The sequence below is a fragment of the Schistocerca serialis genome, chromosome 6 (genome assembly GCF_023864345.2).
Source record: "Schistocerca serialis cubense isolate TAMUIC-IGC-003099 chromosome 6, iqSchSeri2.2, whole genome shotgun sequence".
Classification (NCBI taxonomy): Eukaryota; Metazoa; Arthropoda; class Insecta; order Orthoptera; family Acrididae; genus Schistocerca; species Schistocerca serialis.
The window spans coordinates 477,555,649-477,578,374 of record NC_064643.1 but is presented as its reverse complement, the minus strand read 5'-3'; the positions used below and the strand labels follow the sequence as shown (position 1 = coordinate 477,578,374).

The 22,726-nt window shown below is 39.2% G+C and overlaps 1 protein-coding gene across 3 annotated transcripts in view; it reads right to left on the bottom strand.

Annotated features, from left to right (window-relative positions):
* The window catches only part of LOC126483888 (S phase cyclin A-associated protein in the endoplasmic reticulum), a 607,888-nt gene that overhangs the window by 552,489 nt on the left and 32,673 nt on the right, over positions 1-22,726 (bottom strand). For all 3 annotated transcript variants that reach the window (XM_050107144.1, XM_050107145.1, XM_050107146.1), the window contains 3 exons: positions 9,273-9,419; positions 8,761-9,117; positions 8,220-8,661 (listed from right to left, as the gene is read on the bottom strand). In XM_050107144.1, the coding sequence (XP_049963101.1) occupies positions 8,220-8,661; positions 8,761-9,117; positions 9,273-9,419 (946 nt within the window). The remainder of the gene's footprint in view (positions 1-8,219; positions 8,662-8,760; positions 9,118-9,272; positions 9,420-22,726) is intronic.

Sequence of the window (22,726 nt, the reverse complement as noted above, 5' to 3'; positions counted from 1 at the left end):
ACTTATTTATTTAATCTGTGTGCAGAGCAAATTATGAGTGATGCCACAATAAATGAAGAAGAAACTGAATTAAAGTAACTGGAATAAATATAAATAATCTTAATATGCAGGTGATACCATACTGATGGCAGAAAGTGCGGAAGAGTTGAACAACCTCTTACTGATGCTGAAGAGAGAGAGTGCAAAGGCTGGTCTAATGCTGCATCTCAAGAAAATTAAAATTATGCCAAATAAACCTTTCACTTCATGGCATATAGCAGGACAAACAATGAAGGTAGTTTTTAAGTTCAGTTATCTGCTAGTGGGTGACAGCAGGTATGAAATCAAGAGAAACTTGTTACTTGGCAGAAAGGCAATGTCCAACCGTGACAATGTTAATAAAAAGTAGAGACAACTTGAACCACAAAGATCTGTATAGTAAGGGCTACAGCCCTTCCAGTTGTGATGTACAGATATGAGACCTGGACCATAAGAAAGGCCAGACAGTGTAGAATAGACAACTATGAATTGTGATGCTGGAGTAAAGTCCTTAATGTTCCACAGACTGCAAAGAGAATGAGGTGGTCAGTATTACAGCAAATAAAATCAGACTGCTCCTTGAAAGGTCTGACACTGAAACAAAAACTGATCTACTACTTGTATATTATGAGAAAACATGGTTTGTTGGGGAAGACGTTAATGCAGGGGAAGATCAAGGAGAAGAGGGCGGCAAAGGATAAGATGAATTGATGGCATTGCAGAAGAAATGGATTGCAACCTGGAAAGTCTGCAAGAGAAAATCCAGGACAGAAGAATGCAGGACAGATTAATTTTTTCCAGGTACTTTGGTTCCAAGGAGTCTTAAATAAAGTATTGGCTGTAACTATGAAATGAATTACAGAATTGTTAGTGAATAACATGTGCAATATGTAAAATATGCAATCTATTTTTCCTGCCAGAGCCAACTCAAAATATGGGGAAAAGATTGTTTCCATGTTCAAAACTAAGCAGATTTTGTACATTGCTGTGGTGCAATAAATGGCAAACACATACAAGTAGCTAAATCAGCTAAGTTTGGGTCTTCCTGTCAGAAATATCAAAAATTTTACTTACAGCAGAGGTAGATGAGAATTATATGTTTATTACACTTGATGTTAGCTCTATGGCTCAATTTTTGTGATTAAACTATATTTGAAAAAGTTTGTTAGAGGCAAAAATTAGAAATGGAACAGCTGAATGATCTGTACCAGATCAAATATCCAATCAAAGGGAAGTTTCTATATTTATCATATGGCTCAAAAAAAAAAAAATTACAATTATCTCAAACTACAAATTAATATCCAAGCCACAAATATTAGTCTACTTATCCCTCCATCATCACCAGGAACTCTGTTGCATCATCAGGGTAAGCTCTCAGAGAACATTCTAGAATTACTTGGTGAAGTCTGATTTTCAGCACCACAGTCACAACTTGGAGATTATTTTCTTCCACTTGTGCAAAGAATTGTCACACCTTCCAGTATTGGTTCATATTGGTTAAGACCCAAGCAGATCTTGTGTGCCAATTCAAAGCCAGGTGGTCCAGTCGATATGCATGGTGTTGTTCCTTCTTAGCATTAATCTGTCATGTGTCTCTCCAGCAATTATCAATATTAACGCCTTTTCCAACTAACATTCTTGCAGTTTCCAGTGGTGGGTGATGAGAGCAAAGTCTATCTTTGCTGATGTTTGGAATGTCTGGTGGACGGTGGGGGGGTTCAGAGTTTTCCGTAATGTTTTGTACTCCAAAACAAGTGCACTTTCCTGCTGCTGAGCTGGAGGTGGTGCACAGCTAAGTACAGGTGGCCAGAAAGTAGGTGAGAGCTTGATGGTACCAGATGTAAGGCACATGGTCTGGTTGAGTAGTGCATCAACAGGTTTTGTGTGGAACTATTCATCCAGGCTGGTTAGCAATATTCTGCAACAGGATAAACTGGTCCCAGAGCTGAAGCATCGAGTGTTGACGCAGCTGATACCGTTAATATGCTACAGAGTTTCCAGGGATGTTATTTCAAGTTTTGATTTTGGCAGCTGTTCTTAATTGATGATGTTTTAACTGCGTCTTCTATCTAGCATCTCCCTTAGGTATTGCGTGTTACTATTACGTCTGAGTAATCTGCCTTCAGGGTGAACTGTAAGTTCTTTGTTGACCATCATCTTGTTTAGGTGAAACAGAGACTTCTGGCTTAGTGGAAACCGACGTTAACCACCATTTCTATATCTACATCTACATCCATACTCCACAAGCCACCTGACGGTGTGTGGCAGAGGGTACCTTGAGTACCTCTATCAGTTCTCCCTTCTATTCCAGTCTCGTATTGTTTGTGGAAACGAAGATTGTCGGTATGCCTCTGTGTGGGCTCTAATCTCTCTGATTTTATCCTCATGGTCTCTTCACAAGATATATATAGGAGGGAGCAATACACTGCTTGACTCCTGTGAAGGTATGTTCTCGAAACTGCAACAAAAGCCCATACCGAGCTACTGAGCATCTCCCTTGCAGAGTCTTCCACTGGAGTTTATCTATCACCTCTGTAACGCTTTCGTGATTGCTAAATGATACTGTAATGAAGCGCACTACTCTCCATTGGATCTTCTCTATCTTTTCTATCAACCCTATCTGGTACAGATCCCACACCGGTGAGCAGTATTCAAGCACTGGGTGAACAAGTGTACTGTAACCTACTTCCTTTGTTTTCGGACAGCATTTCCTTAGGATTCTTCCAATGAATCTCGGTCTGGCATCTGCTTTACCAACAATCAGCTTTATATGATCATTCCATTTTAAATCACTCCTAATGCCTACTCCCAGATAATTTATGGAATTAACTGCTTCCAGTTGCTGACCTGCTATGTTATAGCTAAATGATAAAGAATCTTTCTTTCTATGTATTCGCAGCACATAACACTTATCTACATTGAGATTCAATTGCCATTCCCTGCACCATGCGTCAATTCGTTGCAGATCCTCCTGCATTTCAGTACTATTTTCCATTGTTACAACCTCTCGATATACTACAGCATCATCTGCAAAAAGCCTCAGTGAACTTCCGATGTTATCCACAAGGTCATTTATATATATTGCGAAAATATTCACTGGTAATTGATGGATTATTGTTCAATATGGACCCAGTAACTTCAAGATCTCTATGCTTCACAGTCAGTGCCCAGTCATCAGTATACACAAACCTCTTATGATGTGGTTCCAGAAATATCCGACGTCTACAAACTGAAAACAATAAGTGTCAGGACACATTCTAGTGATAGCCCACTTCTCAGCTTTGTCTTTGAACTCAGCTCTTTGCCCATTAGTAACTGGAAACATTAATTATTGGGCATATCATTTATGAGATTGCCAATTTTTACACTTGGGGTTACTTTTCGAGGTTTCAATATGACACCTTAACTCCAAACAATATCATATGCAGCTGTCACACCAATGAATGCAATGGATTATTGCTATCAATTCTTAGAGTCAGCTTCTATTAAGGTTGTTAAGAACAGGACTTTATCTGCACACCTCTGATTAGGAGTGAGTACCTGCCTGTTCAACCAGTACACTTTCGAAGCTCTTGGGACAGAATACTGAGTAAAGCTATGGGTTGATTATTTTCTGGCTTTTCATTTGGTACACTTTGTTTCAGCAAGACTACGTCTTTTACTTGTTTCATTTAATGCAGTAAGTTGCTCATTTGCAGAATGTTTGTAAAGAACTCTGATGCTTTTTCACATACTTGCTCCAGTGCAGAAGGAATTCTGTGTAAATTCCATCAAAGCCTGAGACTTTCCCTGGCTTCATTTCTTTTATGACAGTTATTACTAAAATGCTGAATGGCAGAGAGTATTCAGTTTCAGCTTTGTGATCTGTTTTGAGTGCCTTTAATTTCTTCTTAGGAGTCCTGGAAATGGACACAATCTTGGCTGCAAAGTGGTCAGGGGTAGCAGCATTACATGTGCAATCCTGTGGGGTGCTATGATCTAGTTTTCTGAGCAAAGACCAAGCTTTCCTGCTTGATGTGTGGAAGTCCAGCAATTAAATGACCTGAGTCCATTTTGTGTGTCTAGCTGTGTCAATGACAGCCAGCAACTCATCTAGTATTTCACGATTGTTGCTTTCACAAAATTCTTCGTGCAGATTTTTCACAATCTTCCGTCCAGCCATGAAACATCTTGGAATACACTTCTTTACTGCCCTAATTACAGCTTCAATGAACCACTTGTAGCTTGAACTTGCTGGTGGGATCCATCCTACACATTTATTCATATTTTCAGAGACATTGTTCCAATCAGCCTTTTGAAAATTCCATCTGGGCCTAGGAAATACTCTTATGAAAGTGATTGTAATCCCAAATTCATGAAAAACTGAGTGGTTTTGGCTGTGTGGGAAGTCTCCACTGACTTTTCTTGATATTGGCAATGGTCGACTTTTACTATCAGATGAGACAAAGCAAAGATCAGGAATTCGATACATGTTCCAATCACCAGGTCTGAAAGTGTCCCAAACCTTATCAAAAAAGATAAGGTGAATATCATGCTCTTCAGTTCCATTTTCGTTGCAGTATAGCAGAATGATGCATTTCCATTCCTTGAGAATACAATGTGATTTCTCTATAGCACTTTCTATGATTTGTATGGCAACAGTGGTGAATTACAGATTGTGAAGAGTAATCAATTGTTGATAATTTGACATCGGTTAGATAAGAAAGCTACTCACAAACTGGCGGCATTGCAACACACTAACAAAAGAACTTGTACAAGCTTTTGGAGCCAGTGGCTCCTTCTTATGGCACAAAAGTTGAAGGTGAAGGAAGAGGGACGAAGGAAAAGAACTGGAGAGATTTAGGAACAGGGGTACAGTTCAGAAAAGTCACCCAGTACCCTGGTTCAGGAGAGATTTACCAGATGGTATGAGAAGGAAAGACTTTCCTTCTCAATCCATCTGGTAAGTATCGCCTGAAATTTTATGGAACAATTTGTATGCTGGGAAAGTTTTAATCTCACAACATGAGTGTGTGCTAACTTGCTGTAACTACTTATTCATGATGACTTCAACATAACAAAGGCATGACAATAGTTGTAGGAAAGAACAGCAGCAGCTTAGGCAGACAAAACTGCATTGGGGGAATGCCCAACCCAGTCCCTTCCACACAAACTTCAAAACGCTCAGCAATTATTGGCTGCTGTTATATGGCCACAGCACCACTATAAGCATTAACAGCATGTTATTATTTGACAAATTTTGATCAAATTAAGACCTTATACGTTGCTCTAAATTTGAGATCAATTTAATTTTTGCACCACGTATAACATGTAAAAGGTACTTGCTGACAAGCATTTTACAGTTGATCAGTATAGTACTGACTTACATACAGATCTAGATGTACAAGGACTGGGATCAAACTACTTCAACTCTCATTTTCAGTTAGTTTGGTCGTATCTGTGATGTAGAATTACCTGGTCAGCCTTTCCAACAACACTGTTCAGAATTACTCCTTGTATGGAAACGACTGCTATAATTGACAATCAATGTGACTGTGAGTTCTTGATGGAACAGGTAACTCTTACAAGCAAACACAATGCCATCTAGATTTCACAACCTTTCATGTCACACAACATAATGCGTAGATTAAAACTCAAGAAAATGCAAAAAGGTATGAGTTTAATGAGATGGGACCCAGATAAAATGCAAGAACCAGAGGATGCAGAGAGATAAAAAGGGAGCATTACAGAACAACTGACAAAACAGGGGAAATAAATACAGTAGAGGAAGAATGGTTAGCTCTGAGAGATGAAATAGTGAAGGCAGCAGAAGATCAAGAAGACACAAAGACAAGGGATGATAGAAATCCTTGGGTAACAGAAGAGATATTGAATTTAATTGATGAAAGGAGAAAATGAAAAAATGCACTCAATGAAGCAGGCAAAAAGGAATAAAAACGTCTCAAAATGAGATCGACAGGAAGTGCAAAATGGCTAAGCAGGGAAGGCTTGGTGGCCATACGTAAGGACGTACAGGCTTATCTCATTAGGGGTAAGATAGATACTGCCTGAAGGAAAACTAGAGAGACCTTTGGAGAAAAGAGAACCACTTGTATGAATATCAAGAGCTCAGATGAAAAGCCAGTTCTAAGCAAAGAAGGGAAAGCAGAAAGGTGGAAGGAGTATATAGAGGGTCTGTGCAAGGACGATGTGCTCGAGGGCAGTATTATGGAAATGGAAGAGGACATAGATGAATATGAAATGGGAGATATGATACAGCATGAAGAATTTGACAGATCACTGAAAGATCTGAGTTGAAACAAGGCCCCAGGAGTAGACAACATTCCATTAGAACTACTGATAGCCTTGGGACAGCCAGCCATGACAGAACTGTACTATGTGGTGGTCAGGATGTATAAGACAGGCGAAATACCCTCAGACTTCAAGAAGACTATAATAATTCCAATCCCAACAAAAACGGGTGTTGAGAGGTGTCAAAATTACTATCAGTTTAATAAGTCATGGCTGCAAAATATTAACACTAATTCTTTACAGAAGAATTGAAAAACTGGTAAAAGATCAGTTTGGATTCCGTGGAAATGATGGAACACGCGAGGCAATACTGATCCTAGTATTTGTAGACTTAGAGAAAGCTTTTGACAATGTGGACTGGAATACTTTCTTTCAAATTCTGAAGGTGGTGAGGACAAAACAAAGGGAGCAAAAGGCTATTTACAATTTGTACAGAAGCCAGATGGCAGTTACAAGAGTTGAGGGGAACGAAAGGAAGCAGTGATTGAGAAGGGAGTGAGACAGGGTTGTAGGCTATCGCCGATGTTATTCAATCTGTATTTTGAGCAAGCAGTAAAGGAGAGGAAAGAAAAATTTGGAGTAGGAATCAAAATCATTGAAGAAGAAATAAAAACCTAGAGGTTTGCCGATGACACTGTAATTCTGTCAGGGACAGCAAAGGACTTGGAAGAGCTGTTGAATGGAATGGGCAATGTCTTGAAAGGAGGATATAAGATGAATACCAACAAAAGCAAAATGAGGATAAAAGGAAAATGAGGATAATGGAATGTAGTTGAATTAAATCAAGCAATGCTGAGGGAATTAGATTAGGAAATGGGACACTTAAAGTAGCAGATGAGTTTTGCGCTATTTGGGGAGCAAAATAACTGACGATGGTTGAAGTAGAGAGGATATAAAATGTAGACTGGCTACGGCAAGAAAATCTTTTCTGAAGAAGAGAGATTTGTTAATATCAAGTATAGATTTAAGTGTCAGGAAGTCTTTCCTGAAAGTATTTGTATGGAGTGAAACAAGGGTGATAAATAGTTTACACAAGGAGAGAATAGAAACTTTTGAAGTGTGGTGTTAAAGAAGAAGGCTGAAGATTAGATGGGTGTATCACGTAACTAATGAGGAGGTACTGAATAGAATGTGGGACAAGAGGAATTTGTGGCAAGGCTTGACTAGAAGAAGCAATTGTTTGGTAGAACACGTTCTAAGATATCAAGAATCGCCAATTTATTATTGGAGGGAAGCGTGGAGGGTAAAAAACATAGAGGGAGACCAAGAGATGAATACACTAAGCAGATTCAGAAGGGTGTAGGTTGCAGTAGTTACTCAGAGATGGAGAAGCTTGCACAGGATAGAGTAGCATGGAGAGTTGCTTCAAACCAGTCTTTGGATTGAAGACCATAACAATAACAACAACAAGAACAATAACAACAGATGTACCACTAGAAAAATACTTTGAATACCAAAGATACTTAAACCTGGTCATGGGAAATGAAAAGTTGTGCAACAGATGTGAAAATGAGTTTTCCTGCAACGAGGTCATTTCATTACAAAAAAAAGGAGTTGTACCAGCAGGGTAATTCATATTATGATTATTAAAACATATTTAATTTTAAAGTTGCTTTATCTGAATGAACAATTGTCTGTCAAAAAAACTTCTCTTTTACTGTATGCAACATGTGGCAGTGTAGATCCAGTTTTTTTTCCTTCTTCTTCTTCTTTTGTTTAGGGGAATAACATTGGGTAAGATGACTTCGTTACATTGTGTAGTTTCTTTAAGGATACTTTCACCAGATATCTTGTTCCTTAAATTAGTATGAAATTTCCCAAATTATTTCGTAATGTTAAGACATTGGTGGCTTAGTTAAACTTTCAGAAAGAAACAAATCTGATATTAATCCGAGAACTGGTATGCTTACCTGGATCAACAGCATTGTTTTCTGCACACTGTGAATGAGAAGTGTCACATTCATGTGCTGGCTGTTCCACGATGGACACAAACCGGATGCCATCAGAATCCTCTACACATTGTTCCATATCTGTCTGTGAAGCCTGATGGACCATCACAACTTCACTTTCACTGGGCGCAAGACCTCCTGGCTCATCCTGCAGTGAACATGTGCTTGTGCCCTTATCCTCTCTGAAATTGCTTCCTTCTGTTACTTGAGAAGTATGCCTCATGGAACTAACACCATTGCTACTTTTAACATCTGAACAGATTTTTTCACATTTTGGAACATCTGAAGTGTCAACTGGAGTTTCAGAACATCTCTCTGCCTCATCATCTTTTCTGATGTGTGTTTCTTTTTGCGTACTCTTTACAGTTTCAGCACAAGCATCTCTTTGTCTAGCTAACACATCCTAAAAAAAAGTCATGTAGTATCACAATCATGTACAAGTAGGAACAATATTTATTCCCATTTTATTCAAATGACTATTAAGAATGTACATAGTACTTACACCTAAATCACTAATGCCTTTATCATCAGCTTCAGTTCTTAATGTATCTGTCTGAGGTCCAATGCGTGAAATCACCTCTACACCTTCAACGGCTGATCCGGCCACTTTTGAGTCATTTTGTCTGACTGGATCAGTTTTTGCCTGATGGGCATCTTCATTATCTGCTGTATGCACTTCAACAATATCTGTGGACAATTCTGGTACAGTGGTGCTGTTTACATTGGATGATGTTTCCTGAGTGCCCACAGGTGATACCTTCACAGAGACAGTTTCTTCCTGCTTTACAGCTTCCACAGAGGATGAACTTGGTCCTTGCACTGTTCGCTCAAATTTGTTGACTACGGGAATATTACGAGCCTACATGGAAAAAAAAGAAAAACACAAACAGTGACTTGAAGTCAATACTGTGACACACTGGTTCAACAAAGGACTTTCAGACTGTGTAATACACATATAGTGACAAACAAATGGGCACCATGAGCAATTTCAAATCATAGCTTTGAAAATTTTACCTTTCCTGGAGAGGACTTCCGTACTTCCCATGCATAAGATGTTGGCCGTTGAGGAGGTGGTGTGTTTTCATATTCCCACTTCAGTTTGAACCATTCAATTAAGTTATGGAAATCCCGTGTGTAGTTGTCAAGGACAAGAATAACCTCCTGAAAATTTTCAGAGCATGCAGATACTGCAATAATCTATACAACATTAAGAGTCATGTAAGATAACAGACAAAATCATTTTCGGAACAGAAAATTTTCACATGTACTGATGCTTACCAATTTGAAATTCTCTGTTCTTTTCTTCAGGTAGAATACGCCATTTAAAGCAAATAATAAATTACGTGTAACATGAGCGAAAACAAATTACTTCTAGACTGATCAATAGTTATATCTAGCTACAGTATCACGAAGATTATTTGTAATATTACATAACAGGTGTGATATTTACAACCTTCATTGTCTTCTGCCGTCCAGTTGAATAACTACACATAATTTTTAAAACATAAGATATTACCACAAAAAATTCATATAATTGGATGGTCCTATATGCTGAAAACATCGAAGAACTAATCTCAAGTAAAAGCAGTGAATAACGCTTCTACTTTAAACGGTGTGATATTCAGCATCAATGTAGCAAAAAATTTCAGAGAGTCATTTTGTACTACACAGTGAAAGATTCAGTCTTGAAACTGAAATACTTTCTTCTGTGAGGAAATAAAAGTACGTTTCACCAAATTCATGAGTAGCATAAGTACTAATATATTAATTTCCATTATTTTTGAGGTTCACTGAGGTCAGGCACTAAGCATTTGCTGCTAGATAAAGTTGTTACTATGTTTTTCAATGTGTTACAATCTTCAATATAATAGAAGGAAGCATTCCACGTGGGAAAAATTATATATAAAAACAAAGATGAGGTGACTTACCGAACGAAAGCGCTGGCAGGTCGATAGACACACAAACAAACAACATTGTTTGTGTGTCTATCGACCTGCCAGCGCTTTCGTTCGGTAAGTCACCTCATCTTTGTTTTTATATGTTACAATCTTCAGTTATACACACCTACGTTGCTCCTCCCAAGTTGCTCAATAACAACATCTACACACCTCCCATTAAACATTCTTATCTCTTGGAATCCAGATAAGAACTTCCTTAGTTATATACCACCCACTTGTTTCATTACTAGTCTTTTCATTACTAGCCAATCCCCTCCCTCATTTTCAATTCAGTCACTGTACAACTGACCTAAATGTAACAACTTGTCATTTTACACTCAAATCACACATTCATATATGTCATACAAAGTTGTTCTCTTTGTTGTTGAAGTTCATCTACAATATAGGCAAACATTACCATGACATGAAAGTCATTCAGATGTTTACCACTAATACTTCTTTATTTTCCCAGTTAAGTAACATGAAAACTTCCTCTAGAATTACTAAAGCATCTGTTCCAGTATCAACTTCAATGTCAACATATAGCTTTATCTCACAATTTATTCTAATGTTCAGTTCAAGTACAATCAATTTCAAGGCTATTTAGTCTCATCATCAGGAACAATTTTTCACTGTAGAAGAATCCTGGCTTGAAATTAATGGAAACAACTGTACTGATATCTTGAATTGCCTTGGTTACTACCAACAAGTTTTTCAGAGCAGCCAACATCATCGTCAATAGCACACAGAACACAAGTTACATTCCCATAAATTAACGAAGAAACTCTTTGCGTACAGTACTAAAAGCTAAGGAACCGGAAACAAATGAGTATTAGTCCAAAGTCACACAACACCTTCCGACAGCTATCGAAACAGCTCCTCCCATCAGCCATCATGATGAGAGTCTTCTTAAAGTAATAGTTAATACCAAAAACAAACAATAGGAAGTCCAGGTTAGAATATCAACAATAATGAAAAGGATAGAGTGCTACTCACAGTAAAGATGACAAGTGGAGTTGCACACAGGCACAATGAAATAGAATGATACACATTCAGCTTTTGGCCAAAGCCTTCTTCAGAAAGGAGAAAACACACACACACACACACACACACACACACACACACACACACACACACAAAAGCATGCACACACACCTTACACACGCATGACCACTGTCTCCATCTCCTCTCATCAGACTGCAACTGTCACGTTGAATGAAACCATGTTACATTCAGTTGTAAGTTGTGCCACAAGGTGGTCCACTTTACTTTTGGTCACAGTTTGGCAGTGGCCATTCATTCTGGTGGACAGCTGGTTGGTAGTCATACCAGTATAGTGTTGTGCAATGATTGCATCACAGCCAGTATATCACATGCCTGCTTTCACAGGTGACCCAGCCTTTGATGAGGTAGGATAAGCCTATGACAGGACTGGAATAGGAAGTGCAGGGCAAATGGATTGGGTAGGACTTGCACCTGGGTCTTTTCACAGGGATATGATATCTGTGGAAAGGGAAGGGTGGTGGCACAGTGATGAACTACAGTCCTGTGGAGGTTGGGTGGGTAAACCACTTTAGTAGGGTGGGAAGGATCTTAGGTTAGATTTCCCTCATTTCAGGGAAAAATCATAGATAATCACTGCCCTGAAGGGGGATGTGGTTCAGTTGTTCCAGTGCAGTATGGTATTGGGTGACGAAGGGGCACCTCCTTGTATCTGGTTCTTGAGGATGGTGGGAAGATTGGAGGTGTATGGTGGTTGTTGGGTTTAATGTGGACAGATGTGTGAATGGGACCATCAGAGAGGAGGAGGTCAACATCCAGAAAGTTGGTACGCTGGGTTGAGGATGACCAGGTGAAGCGGATGGGAGAGAAGGTGTTGAGAATGTGTAGGAGTGCAGATAGGGTGTCTTCTTCCTAAGCTGGTTGGCACAGGAGGATGGAATTTTGTGCCCATAGCTGTGCTGGAGATTTTTATTTGTATATCTTCCCATGAAAGGAGAAGTAGTAGTTTGCTAGGCTAAAGTTAGTAAGAGGTATGAGTTATGGAGGTAGTGGGTTTGGAGCCTGAAGGATATTGGGAATGGTAGTGTTCAATAATGCCAATACTATGGGCATGAAGGATGCTGGTGTACAGGGACATGGCATCAACAATGATGAGTGGGGATCCAGGAGGTACATGGACTGGAATGGTGGAAAGTTGGTGAAGGAAGTGGTTGGTGTCTTTGACATGGGAGGCTAGATCAGGTAACTGGTTGGAGATGTTGGGCAACGAGGGCTGAAATTCTTCAATGGGGGCAGAATAAACAGCTATGAGGCACCCAGGATAGTTGGGTTTGTGCATTTCGGCGAGCATGTAGAAGTGGCTGTGTGGGGTGTCAATGGTGAGAGGAGGAAGTGGGTTCGGAGAGAGGTGTTAGCTAGGGCCTAAGGCTTTAAGCAGGGATTGGAGGTTTTGTTGAATTTCTGGGATGAGATCACTCTGAAGGAAGATTAGGGTTTAATGTCCCATTGACATCAAGGCCATTAGAGATGGAGCAAATGCTTGGAAAGTTTCAAGGATAGGGAAGGATATCGGCCATTCTTTCCAAAGGAATCATCCCATCACCTGCCTAGAGTGATTTAGGAAATCACAGAAAACCAAAATCTAGATGACCAAATGTGGATTTGACCAGTCATTCTCTTGAATGCAAGTCCAATGTGCTAACCATTGTGCCACCTCACTCGGTGAGGTCACTCTGGCAGAGTTTACAGGTGGAGGAGTCGGACAGTTGGCAGAGGCATTGCATGACTTCTCCACCTAAAAACTCTGCCAGAAAGATACCATCCCCAAAGTCCAACATAACCTCCAATCCCTGCTTACAGCTTTAGGCCCCAGCTAGGGCCTCTCTCCGAACTCACTTCCCTCCTCTCACCTACGACACCCCACAGACCCACTTCTACATGCTTCCCAATATCCACAAACCCAACAATCCTGGATGCCTTATTGTAGATGGTTATTATGCCCTCACTTAAAGAATTTCAGCCCTCACTGACCAACACCTCCAACCAACAGCCAGAGATCTAGTGTCCCACATCAAAGATAGCATCCACTTCCTTCACTTCTACATGCTGTCCCCATCCCTTTATCTGCTGAATCCTTAATCATCACTGTTGATTCTACTTCCCTAAACACAAATATCCATAATGCCCATTGTCTTGTTACCACTGAACACAACCTCTTCCAAAATTCATCAGGCTCCAAATCCACTACCTCATTCCTCTTACACTTTACTAACTTCATCCTAACACACGTCTACTTCTGAAGGGAAGGTATACAAAAAAATCTGCAGCACAGCCAAGGGTATCTGCATGGCAACCTCCTATGCCAACCTGTTTATTGACCATCTAAAGAAAACCATCCTAGCCTCCTAAAACCTCAAACCTCTGATGTAGTTCAAGTTCATTATAATACCTTCATGATTTGGACTCGGGGCCAAACACTCTGTCCTCATTCTTTCCCAACTTTTGTCCTATCCTCTCCATCTGGTTCTCAACCCAGTGTGGTACACTCCTGGATATTAACCAACTCCTCTCAGATGGCTCCAACCATTCCACATGAAACCAACCAACCACCAAGAGTACCTGCATTTTGACAGCTGCCATCTCTACCACACTAAAAATACCCTCCCATACAGCCTCGCTATCTGGGTAAAGTGTATCTGCAGTGACAAGAACTCTGTTGCCCAGTATGCTGAAGGCCTCACACAGGGGTTCACAGACAGGCATTACCCCCAGACCTAGTCCGAAAACAGATTTCCTGTGCCATATCCCCACACAACTCCAATCTTCCCACCGCCATCCCAAGAACCAGCTACAAGGATGCACCTCCTTCTTCACCCAATATCACCCTGGTTTGGAACAACAGAACCAAATTTTCTGCCATCCCTATGGTCCTGCCCAATCCACCAATCCAACACTTCCTATTCCCGCCCTGTCACAGGCTTATCCTACCCCATCAGAAGCTGGGCCACCCTGAAAGCAGCATGCCATTTACCAGCTCCACTGCTATCACCGCACAGTCTTATATACAGGCATGACTACCAACCAGCTGTCCACGAGGATGAGTGCCACTGCCAAATTGTGGAAAAGAGCAGAGTGGGACACCCTGTAACACAACATGCAATCAAACGTAACATGCTCGATTTCAAGGGCTGCTTCACAGCTCAGAACATCTGGATATTCCCCTCCACCAGCAGCTTTTCTGAACTTCACAGATGGGAGTTATCCTGACAATTCTTCATTCTCAAAATCATCCCCTCCTCAACCTATCCTACAGTAACCTACTGCCCACACTCTCCACCAAACAGTTTCCACCCTCTCTATCCTATCGTCTCCTCCCAATTCACATACCCTCTCCTGCTGTTCTCTGCAAATGCACCCACTGGTCTTCTCCCCTTCTCTCCTTTTCCACTCGCCCTTCCCTCCCCACTATACACATTCAAGGCAGACTTGACATGTTTGTCTCCCCTCAGGGATGAATGTTCAAGGAGTCAAATTGGTATCTGTGGATACTCACAAAAGTAAAGTGAAAAATAATGTTAGTATATTTCATCAAAATATTGGGGGATTGAAGAGTAAAACTGATAAGCTTCTGCTTTGTTTAGAAGATACAGAAACTGAGATTGTAATAGATGTACTATGCCTGTCTGAGCATCACATTGTCACTGATATGCAAAAGGTTAGCATCAATGGGTACAAATTAGCTGCACTTGTAAGTAGAGATAATATGATGAGAGGAGGAGTTGCCATATATGTCAAAAGCTTCCACAGTGTAAAAAATTTAGAAACTAAAAAATGTAGAGCAACATATGGAAGCATGTGCCACTGAACTTAAACTAAATGATGGCACTTCCGTAATTGTAACAGTGTATAGGTCCCCCTCAGGAAATTTCCAGCTATTTCTAGAAAACTTGGATGCTTTGTTGTGCTATCTGTCACACAGGGGGAAGCAAATTATCATTTGTGGGGATTTCAAAGTTGATTCCCTGAAAGAGTGTAATAGGAAGAATGACCTTGTAGTATTACTCAGTTCTTTCAATTTGAGCTCCGTCATTGATTTTCCTACTCGGATAACAAAGAACAGCAGTACATTGCTAGATAACTTTTTATAGACCAAGATAAGTTTAAGGACATAAATGCTTATCCTGTTGAGAATGGTCTTTCAGATCATGGTGCACAGCTAGTTACAGTACACGACATAGCTCCATGCAGTATATCAAATCAGACTTTCAAAGCAGTGCATTCAATTAACAATATAAATATTGCAAACTTTAGGGAAAGCCTACAGCAGCTAGACTGGCATGAAGTGTATAAGGAACCCGATGCAAACTTGAAATATAACTTATTTCACAATACATTTTAAGGGTATTTGAAAATTGTTTTCCCAAGGAAATAGTTAAACATAATTCCAAGAAAACATATAAAGAACCTTGGCTAACTAAAGGAATAAGAATATCTTGCAACCGTAAAAGAGAACTGTATCTAACAACAAGAGGGAGTACTGACCCCGAAATTGTTCAATATTATAAAAACTATTGTGCGGTACTAAGAAAAGTTATTAAAAATTCCAGAAGCATGTGTATCATGTCCGAGATCAGTAACTCTGATAATAAAATTAAAGCAATTTGGAATATTATTGAAAGGGAAACAGGGCAACCAAGAGCACAGGAAGACTTAAGTGCCATAAAACTGAATGACAAGTGTACTAACAAACAATCAGAAATTGAAAATATTTTCAATAACCATTTTTAAATGTTGTGGAGAAAATAGGATCTAGATCTTCACTAGAAGAGGCAAGGCTACTAATAGAAGAGGCCATACCTGTGCAGTTTGAAACAACTGTAATTCCACCAACCTCTCCCTCTGAAATCAGTAAAATAATAAACTCACTGAAAAGTAAAAGCTCTTACGGAATTGATGGCATTTCCAGCAAGGTACTTAAAGCTTGTTCCCACAGATAAGTAGGATTCTCAGCCACGTATGTAATAGCTCTTTGGAGCAGGGTGTTTTCCCCGATAGACTGAAATATGCCATTGTCAAACCATTGCATAAAAAGGGGGATACGTCGGATGTCAACAACTACTGCCCAATCTCTCTTCTGACAGCTCTATCAAAAATTTTTGAGAAAGTAATGTATTCAAGAGTAGCCTCCCATATTTGTAAAAATAAAGTACTAACAAAATATCAGTTTGGTTTTCAGAAAGGCTTTTCAACAGAAAATGCTATATACGCTTTCAAGGATCAAATATTAAATGCTCTGCATAACCGGACATCACCCATTGGTATTTTTTGTGATTTCTCAAAGGCCTTTGATTGTGTAAATCATGGAATTCTTTTAGATAAGCTAAATCATTATGGTTTGAGGGGGGCAGTGCACAAATGGTTTAATTCATACTTAACTGGAAGAATGCAGAAAGTTGAAGTAAGTGGTTCATGTAATGTTACAACAACAGCTGATTCCTCAAACTGGGGGACTACCAAGTACGGTGTCCCACACAGTTCAGTCTTAGGTCGTTTACTGTTCTTGATATACATTAATGACTTACCATTCCACATTGATGAAGATGCAAAGTTAGTTCTTTTTGCTGATGATACAAGTATAGTAATAACATCCAAAAACCAAGAACTAAGTGATGTAATTGTAAATGATGTTTTTCACAAAATTATTAAGTGATTCTCAGCAAATGGACTCTCTTTAAATTTTGATAACACACAGTATATACAGTTCTGTACAGTAAATGGCACAACTCCAGTAATAAATATAGACTTTGAACAGAAGTCTGTAGCTAAGGTAGAATTTTCAAAATTTTTAGGTGTGTCCATTGATGAGAGGTTAAACTGGAAGCAACACATTGATGGTCTGCTGAAACATCTGAGTTCAGCTACATATGCTATTAGGGTTATTGCAAATTTTGGTGATAAGAATCTCAGTAAATTAGCTTACTATGCCTACTTTCATTCACTGCTTTCGTATGGCATCATATTCTGGGGTAATTCATCATTGAGTAGAAAAGTATTCATTGCTCAAACACGTGTAATCAGGTCATCCTACAGACATCTATTTAAGGATCTAGGGATCCTCACAGTATATATATTCACTTATGAAATTTGCTGTTAATAATCCAACCCAGTTCAAAAGTAATAGCAGTGTGCATAGCTATAACACCAGGAGAAAGGATGATCTTCTCTATGCAGGGTTAAATCTGACTTTGGCACAGAAAGGGGTAAATTATGCTGCCACAAAAGTCTTTGGTCACCTACCAAACAGCATCAAAAGCCTGACAGATAGCCAACTAACATTTAAAAATAAATTAAAAGAATTTCTAGATGACAACTACTCCTACTCATTGGCTGAATTTTTAGATATAAATTAAGGAGGGGGGGAGACACTTAAACATTAGTGTCATGCAATATTTTGTGTAATGTAATATCTTGTACAGACATCTTTTATTAACCTGACACATTCCACATCATTACGAAGTGTCGTATTCATGATCTATGGAACAAGTATTAATCTAATCTAATCTAATCTGACAAAACTACACATGTGAGATTACCAGGGAAGGTGACTGGAGGAAATACAAAAACTCAATCAATATACTTGTGCAGATCTTAACTGTACAGGCAAACTGGTGCATGACTGTTGAGGTAGGTCAAAACCTATACACAGGTAAACAATGGGATGACATCACAAAATTAAAAAGTGTGCATCAACAATTTTATCGAAATCTACTACAGTGAGCTGTTAACTGTGAAGATTATAATGTTTGTAACACGAAACAAGAGCTGTATTCAAAACTGAAGAACCCGGGGGGGGGAGGAAAAAAAAAAAAAAAAAAAAAGAAAAAAAAAAAGAAAAAAAAAAAAAAAGAAAAAAACACAACATTCTGCCAACAGATTGTGATTCTAAAATAAACAACATTAGAAACAATTATTAGATGCTTTTCTCATAACAGTACTCTGTTTCTCAAAAAGTGTAAAAATGAGTGAAAAGAGCTTCAAATACATTGTACCAATCTACCATACATAATATGCCTATTTTGGAACATCTTATAGCTCTTGCACCAAGCTGATATGTAAAAGCGTTTGCTTTTTCTTCCATTATCATTTGCACCTCATGACAATTTTTTCTTCATTTAAAACAGTCTTAGTATCTTTAAGGTATCATCTGTTAAGGCCATGGCAAACTAATAAACTGACTGGTTACCTGAAAGGTTTATCTATATGGTTCTAACTGCCTATGTGTAGCTGGCTTAATGAAAGCTGCAGCATTAACATGCATATTCTTCAGTATAATGATCCACTGAATCAATGGGCTGTTTCTCCAAGACTATTCGCACATATGTAATTGAAACATCGTCAAAAGCTTTCTCAAAATCTATGAATACCAGATACAACAGTGATTGCTCTGTTCAATTTAATTCATAACCTGCAAATGACAGACTCAGCTGTAACCAGTTCTGAAGTCATCTGGTTTCTTTGAAAGGTTAAAATCTGTTATTTTCTGTCAAGATGTTGGTAATAATTTCAGTGAAAATCCTGTACATTACAGAAAGGAGGCTGGTGTGTGTATAAAGTTTTGCACGTTTGCCTCTTTTTGTGTGAAGAGGGGTAGAATAGCTTCAGTTTGGGGAAACTTTCTTCTTTCACAAATCTTCTTTAAAGAAGGACTCCAAGGAACGAGACAAGTCATTGTTTCATGCACTTGATGTGTAAGATTTCAACAAGAATGAGTGTATAATTTATTCTGGATCATCGTCACATATGACTTCAATAAAGGGATGGCTTCAAGATTTTGCACCAGAAAATTGCAAACAAAAAACTGAAGTGAGATGGCCATGTTGAGTTAAAAAGTGAAGGGAAAGGAACCGTTATTGGCAGTTCATAATATATCTTCAATCGGATAATATAACAATGAAAATAATCAATTTTTGACGAGGACAGTCCAAAAAATTCCAGAACATTCATAATTTTGTGCCAATGGTGTTTTGGAGCATTATGCTGTTGGCATCCCTGCACACACCTGTGTTTAATGTGTAACTGCAGGAAGTTTCATTATTGTATGTTTGTTAGGTGTTGTTCAGTGCTGTATTGAGTGGAACGTTGTGTCACACAGTTTGCGAATATTGAAATGCCAGAGAGGAGCACCATCCCTGCATTAAATTTTGTGTGAAACTGAAGAAAACTGAGAAAATCATTACAGAGAGACACCAAATGATGCAGGAAGCCTGTGGTGATGAGTACTTAAGCTATATTCTTTCTTACAAATGGTTCAAACGGTTTAAAAATGGCAAGATGGAAGTTAAAGATGACCCTCATTCCAGACACCCTTCGATGTCTACTGAAAATGCTCATGTTACAAACATCAACAAAATTGAATGTGCCAATCAAAGACTGACTGTCCGAGAGATTGCAGAAGCATGTTAACATTTCAGTTGGATCATGTCATGAAATCCTGACACACTATCTTGGAATGCATCATGTTGCCGCCAAGTTCATCCCACACCTCATGAGTCAAGACCCCAAGGAGCTGCACCTCGCAATCAGTGAAGAGCTTCTGGATCACACAAATGAGAACAAGATGTTCCTTAAGAGAATCATAAATGGTGATGAGACATGGGTCTACGGATACAATACTGAGACCAAGGATCAATCTTCCCAATGGGTTTGGAAAGGTTCTCAAAGGCCAAAGAAAGCTCGTCAGGTCAGGTCAAATGTCAAAGACATAGTTTGATAGTTTTCTTTGACTTTGAAGGATTATTTCATCATGAATTCATGGCACAGTGACAAACTATTAATCATGGTACTATCGAGACATGTTGCGATGCCTGCAAGAAAATGTGAGAAGGAAACAGCTTGAAATGTGGCAAGATAATTCATGGATCTTTCATCATGATAACACACCCGCCCACTCATCCCTGTTGGTGCGTGAGTGTTTCACAGAAAACAAAATCACTGTGCTGTCTCGACCTCTCCAGAACTGACCCATGTAGACACATTTCAGAAGTTGAAAACCCCATAGAAAGGACGAAGATTTTTAATGATAGAAAAACTAAAAGAAAATTCGTAGACAGCGCTTCACACAATCTAGCAAGAGGCATACCAAGGCTGTTTCTGGGAGTGGAAACAGCACTAGGAGCAGTATATAAATTGTGGATGAGAGTATTTCAAAGGAGATGGCACACAATAAGTAAAGATTACTCGTAGAAAAGCTTTGTGGACAAAGTTCCAGAATTTTTTGAACAGACCTCTTATAATGTAATTGAACAGATAAAAAACATCTACTCACCAAGCAGCAGCAGGCGAACACACATATAAAAAAAGAAGTTTGCTGGCAGTCTGGCTTCAGCTGGTAGAGGCTGCACTCGTGTGTGTGAGTGGCATGTGTGTGTGTGTTGGGGGGGGGGGGGGGTGTCTATTTTCAATGAAGGCCTTGTTGGCTGATAGCTCACTTTCTGACAGTCTTTTTGTTATGTCTACCTGCGACTCAGCATCTCTGTTATATGGTGAGTACCAACTATCCTTTTCAAAATACTTTTACATTCCGTTCTGGATTTTCCATTATTTCATATAAAGAAACAGTTTTATAAATGCAAGCTTTCAGAGCCTTTTAGTTCTCAGGTTTTCAAATCTCAACTGGTGCAGTCCCCAACAATCAGTCTCTTTGTCTTATCCCATCCTGTAAGTCTCCTCTGATCTGGGATTAAAACTAAACTGCGCCCAAACAGGCCATGAAGGCCCAGTGGTACCGACTGGTTACCATGTCATCCTCTGCCCACAGGAGTCACTGGATGTGGGTATGGAGGGGCACTCCCCGCCATATGTCAGTTTACAAGACCATGACCTGGTGTTCTGGGTGACTTTTCCTAACTCTGCACCTTTTCCTAAACCTCTCTAGTCTTTTCCTTCACCCCTCTTCCTTTCCCTTCAACCCTTCTGCCAGGAGAAGGAGCCATTGGTTCCAAAAGCTTACTTAAAACCTTTTTTTAAATATGTGTTCTCCCGCCACCACCTGGTGCGTAGATTTTTTATCTATCCAATTCAATCAGATAATGTTATTCTTGCCTGTGCCTTAGCCATCAATTTGTTGTCAGTTTCTGCCCTGCTTATGTAATGCATAAAGTCTGTGTTCAACAGAGATTGATGTAAGATGTCCAAACAGAATGATCTACTTTATTTTGGATCATAGTCAAAATATTCATCCTATATCTGTTCAGCATACTATAGATGTGTGTACTGGTGCGTGATAATACCAAAAAGACATTTTTATTTTCTCAAGGATAAATATCAAATATTTGATTTTTTTCTGTACTTTTAGAACTTTGGCAGAAAATAATGTTGGTGCAGACATCAAAACTGTTACATCAGACAATGGCACTGAGTTTATGAATTCTTAAGTTTGTTTCATTTTGCAAAAAAAAACAATGGGGTAGAGCTCAGAATAGTGTGCCCTACAGTTCAGAAAAGAATTGTATTGTGGAAATAATTAACAGAATAATCTGTGAACTGCCATAGGATACGTTATTTGATCCTGTTTTGCCTAAGCAATATTGAGCAGAGGCGTGCAATACAGCTGTTTACATTCAGAACCATGTTTCTCGCAGAGTGCTTAAAGGTAAGACTTCACAGGAGTTACAGAAGGGTAGAGTATCTTCTTTGAACTCTTTAAAAGTATTTGGTTGCTGAGCCCTTTTCCATATACCAGATCAAAACAGAACAAAACAGAATGCCAAGGCTAAGGAACACATTTTTGTACATTATGATAAAATGATTAAAGGTTACAGACTAACTAATTCACCAAGAAAATTGTAAAAGGTAGGAGTGTTATTTTTCTGGAGAATGGCTGCATGACTGCCAGTATCAGGTCACCAGCTGTAAGTGAAAATTACTGTGTGTTCTGCCCAAATGAGCAACATGCCGAGGAAGGCACGGCAGAGGAAGTAGCGGAAGTCAGCAGTGTTGGGAGTGACAATGCAGACACCTATCATAATCCAGACTACATGTCAGATACCCAGTCAGTCACAGACAGAGGAGACTGAGATGCTGCCAATCTACCCTGATGCTCCAAAAGATTACAAGTCAGAAGGTCAGCCCTTGTACCCAAAAGCAAGGAGTACCTACATTTTGTCAAATATTTAGTGAATGGTTTTCCCAGTTTAGGAGAAGATTCTTGGAACCTGCGAGATACCATGTCGAGGCGTTACAGGAGAGACTGTATAAGGATCATGAAAGAGGATGTAAAAAACCATGAAAGAGAAACGAAAATGTTTCCAGAACAATGATGTTTGGGTACTTGTGGACTCACGAAAGAGTAAAAGTATCATAGACAAGTGGGTATTTAAGCTGAAAAGGAATGCAAACTGTGCAGCTATTGAGCTAGACATTTTGCTAAGTGATTAACTCAAACAGTTGATATATATTACGATGAAACCTTTCTGTCATGTGCAGATTGTAGTACTCTATCATTATTTTTGTTGTTAATATCGATCTTAA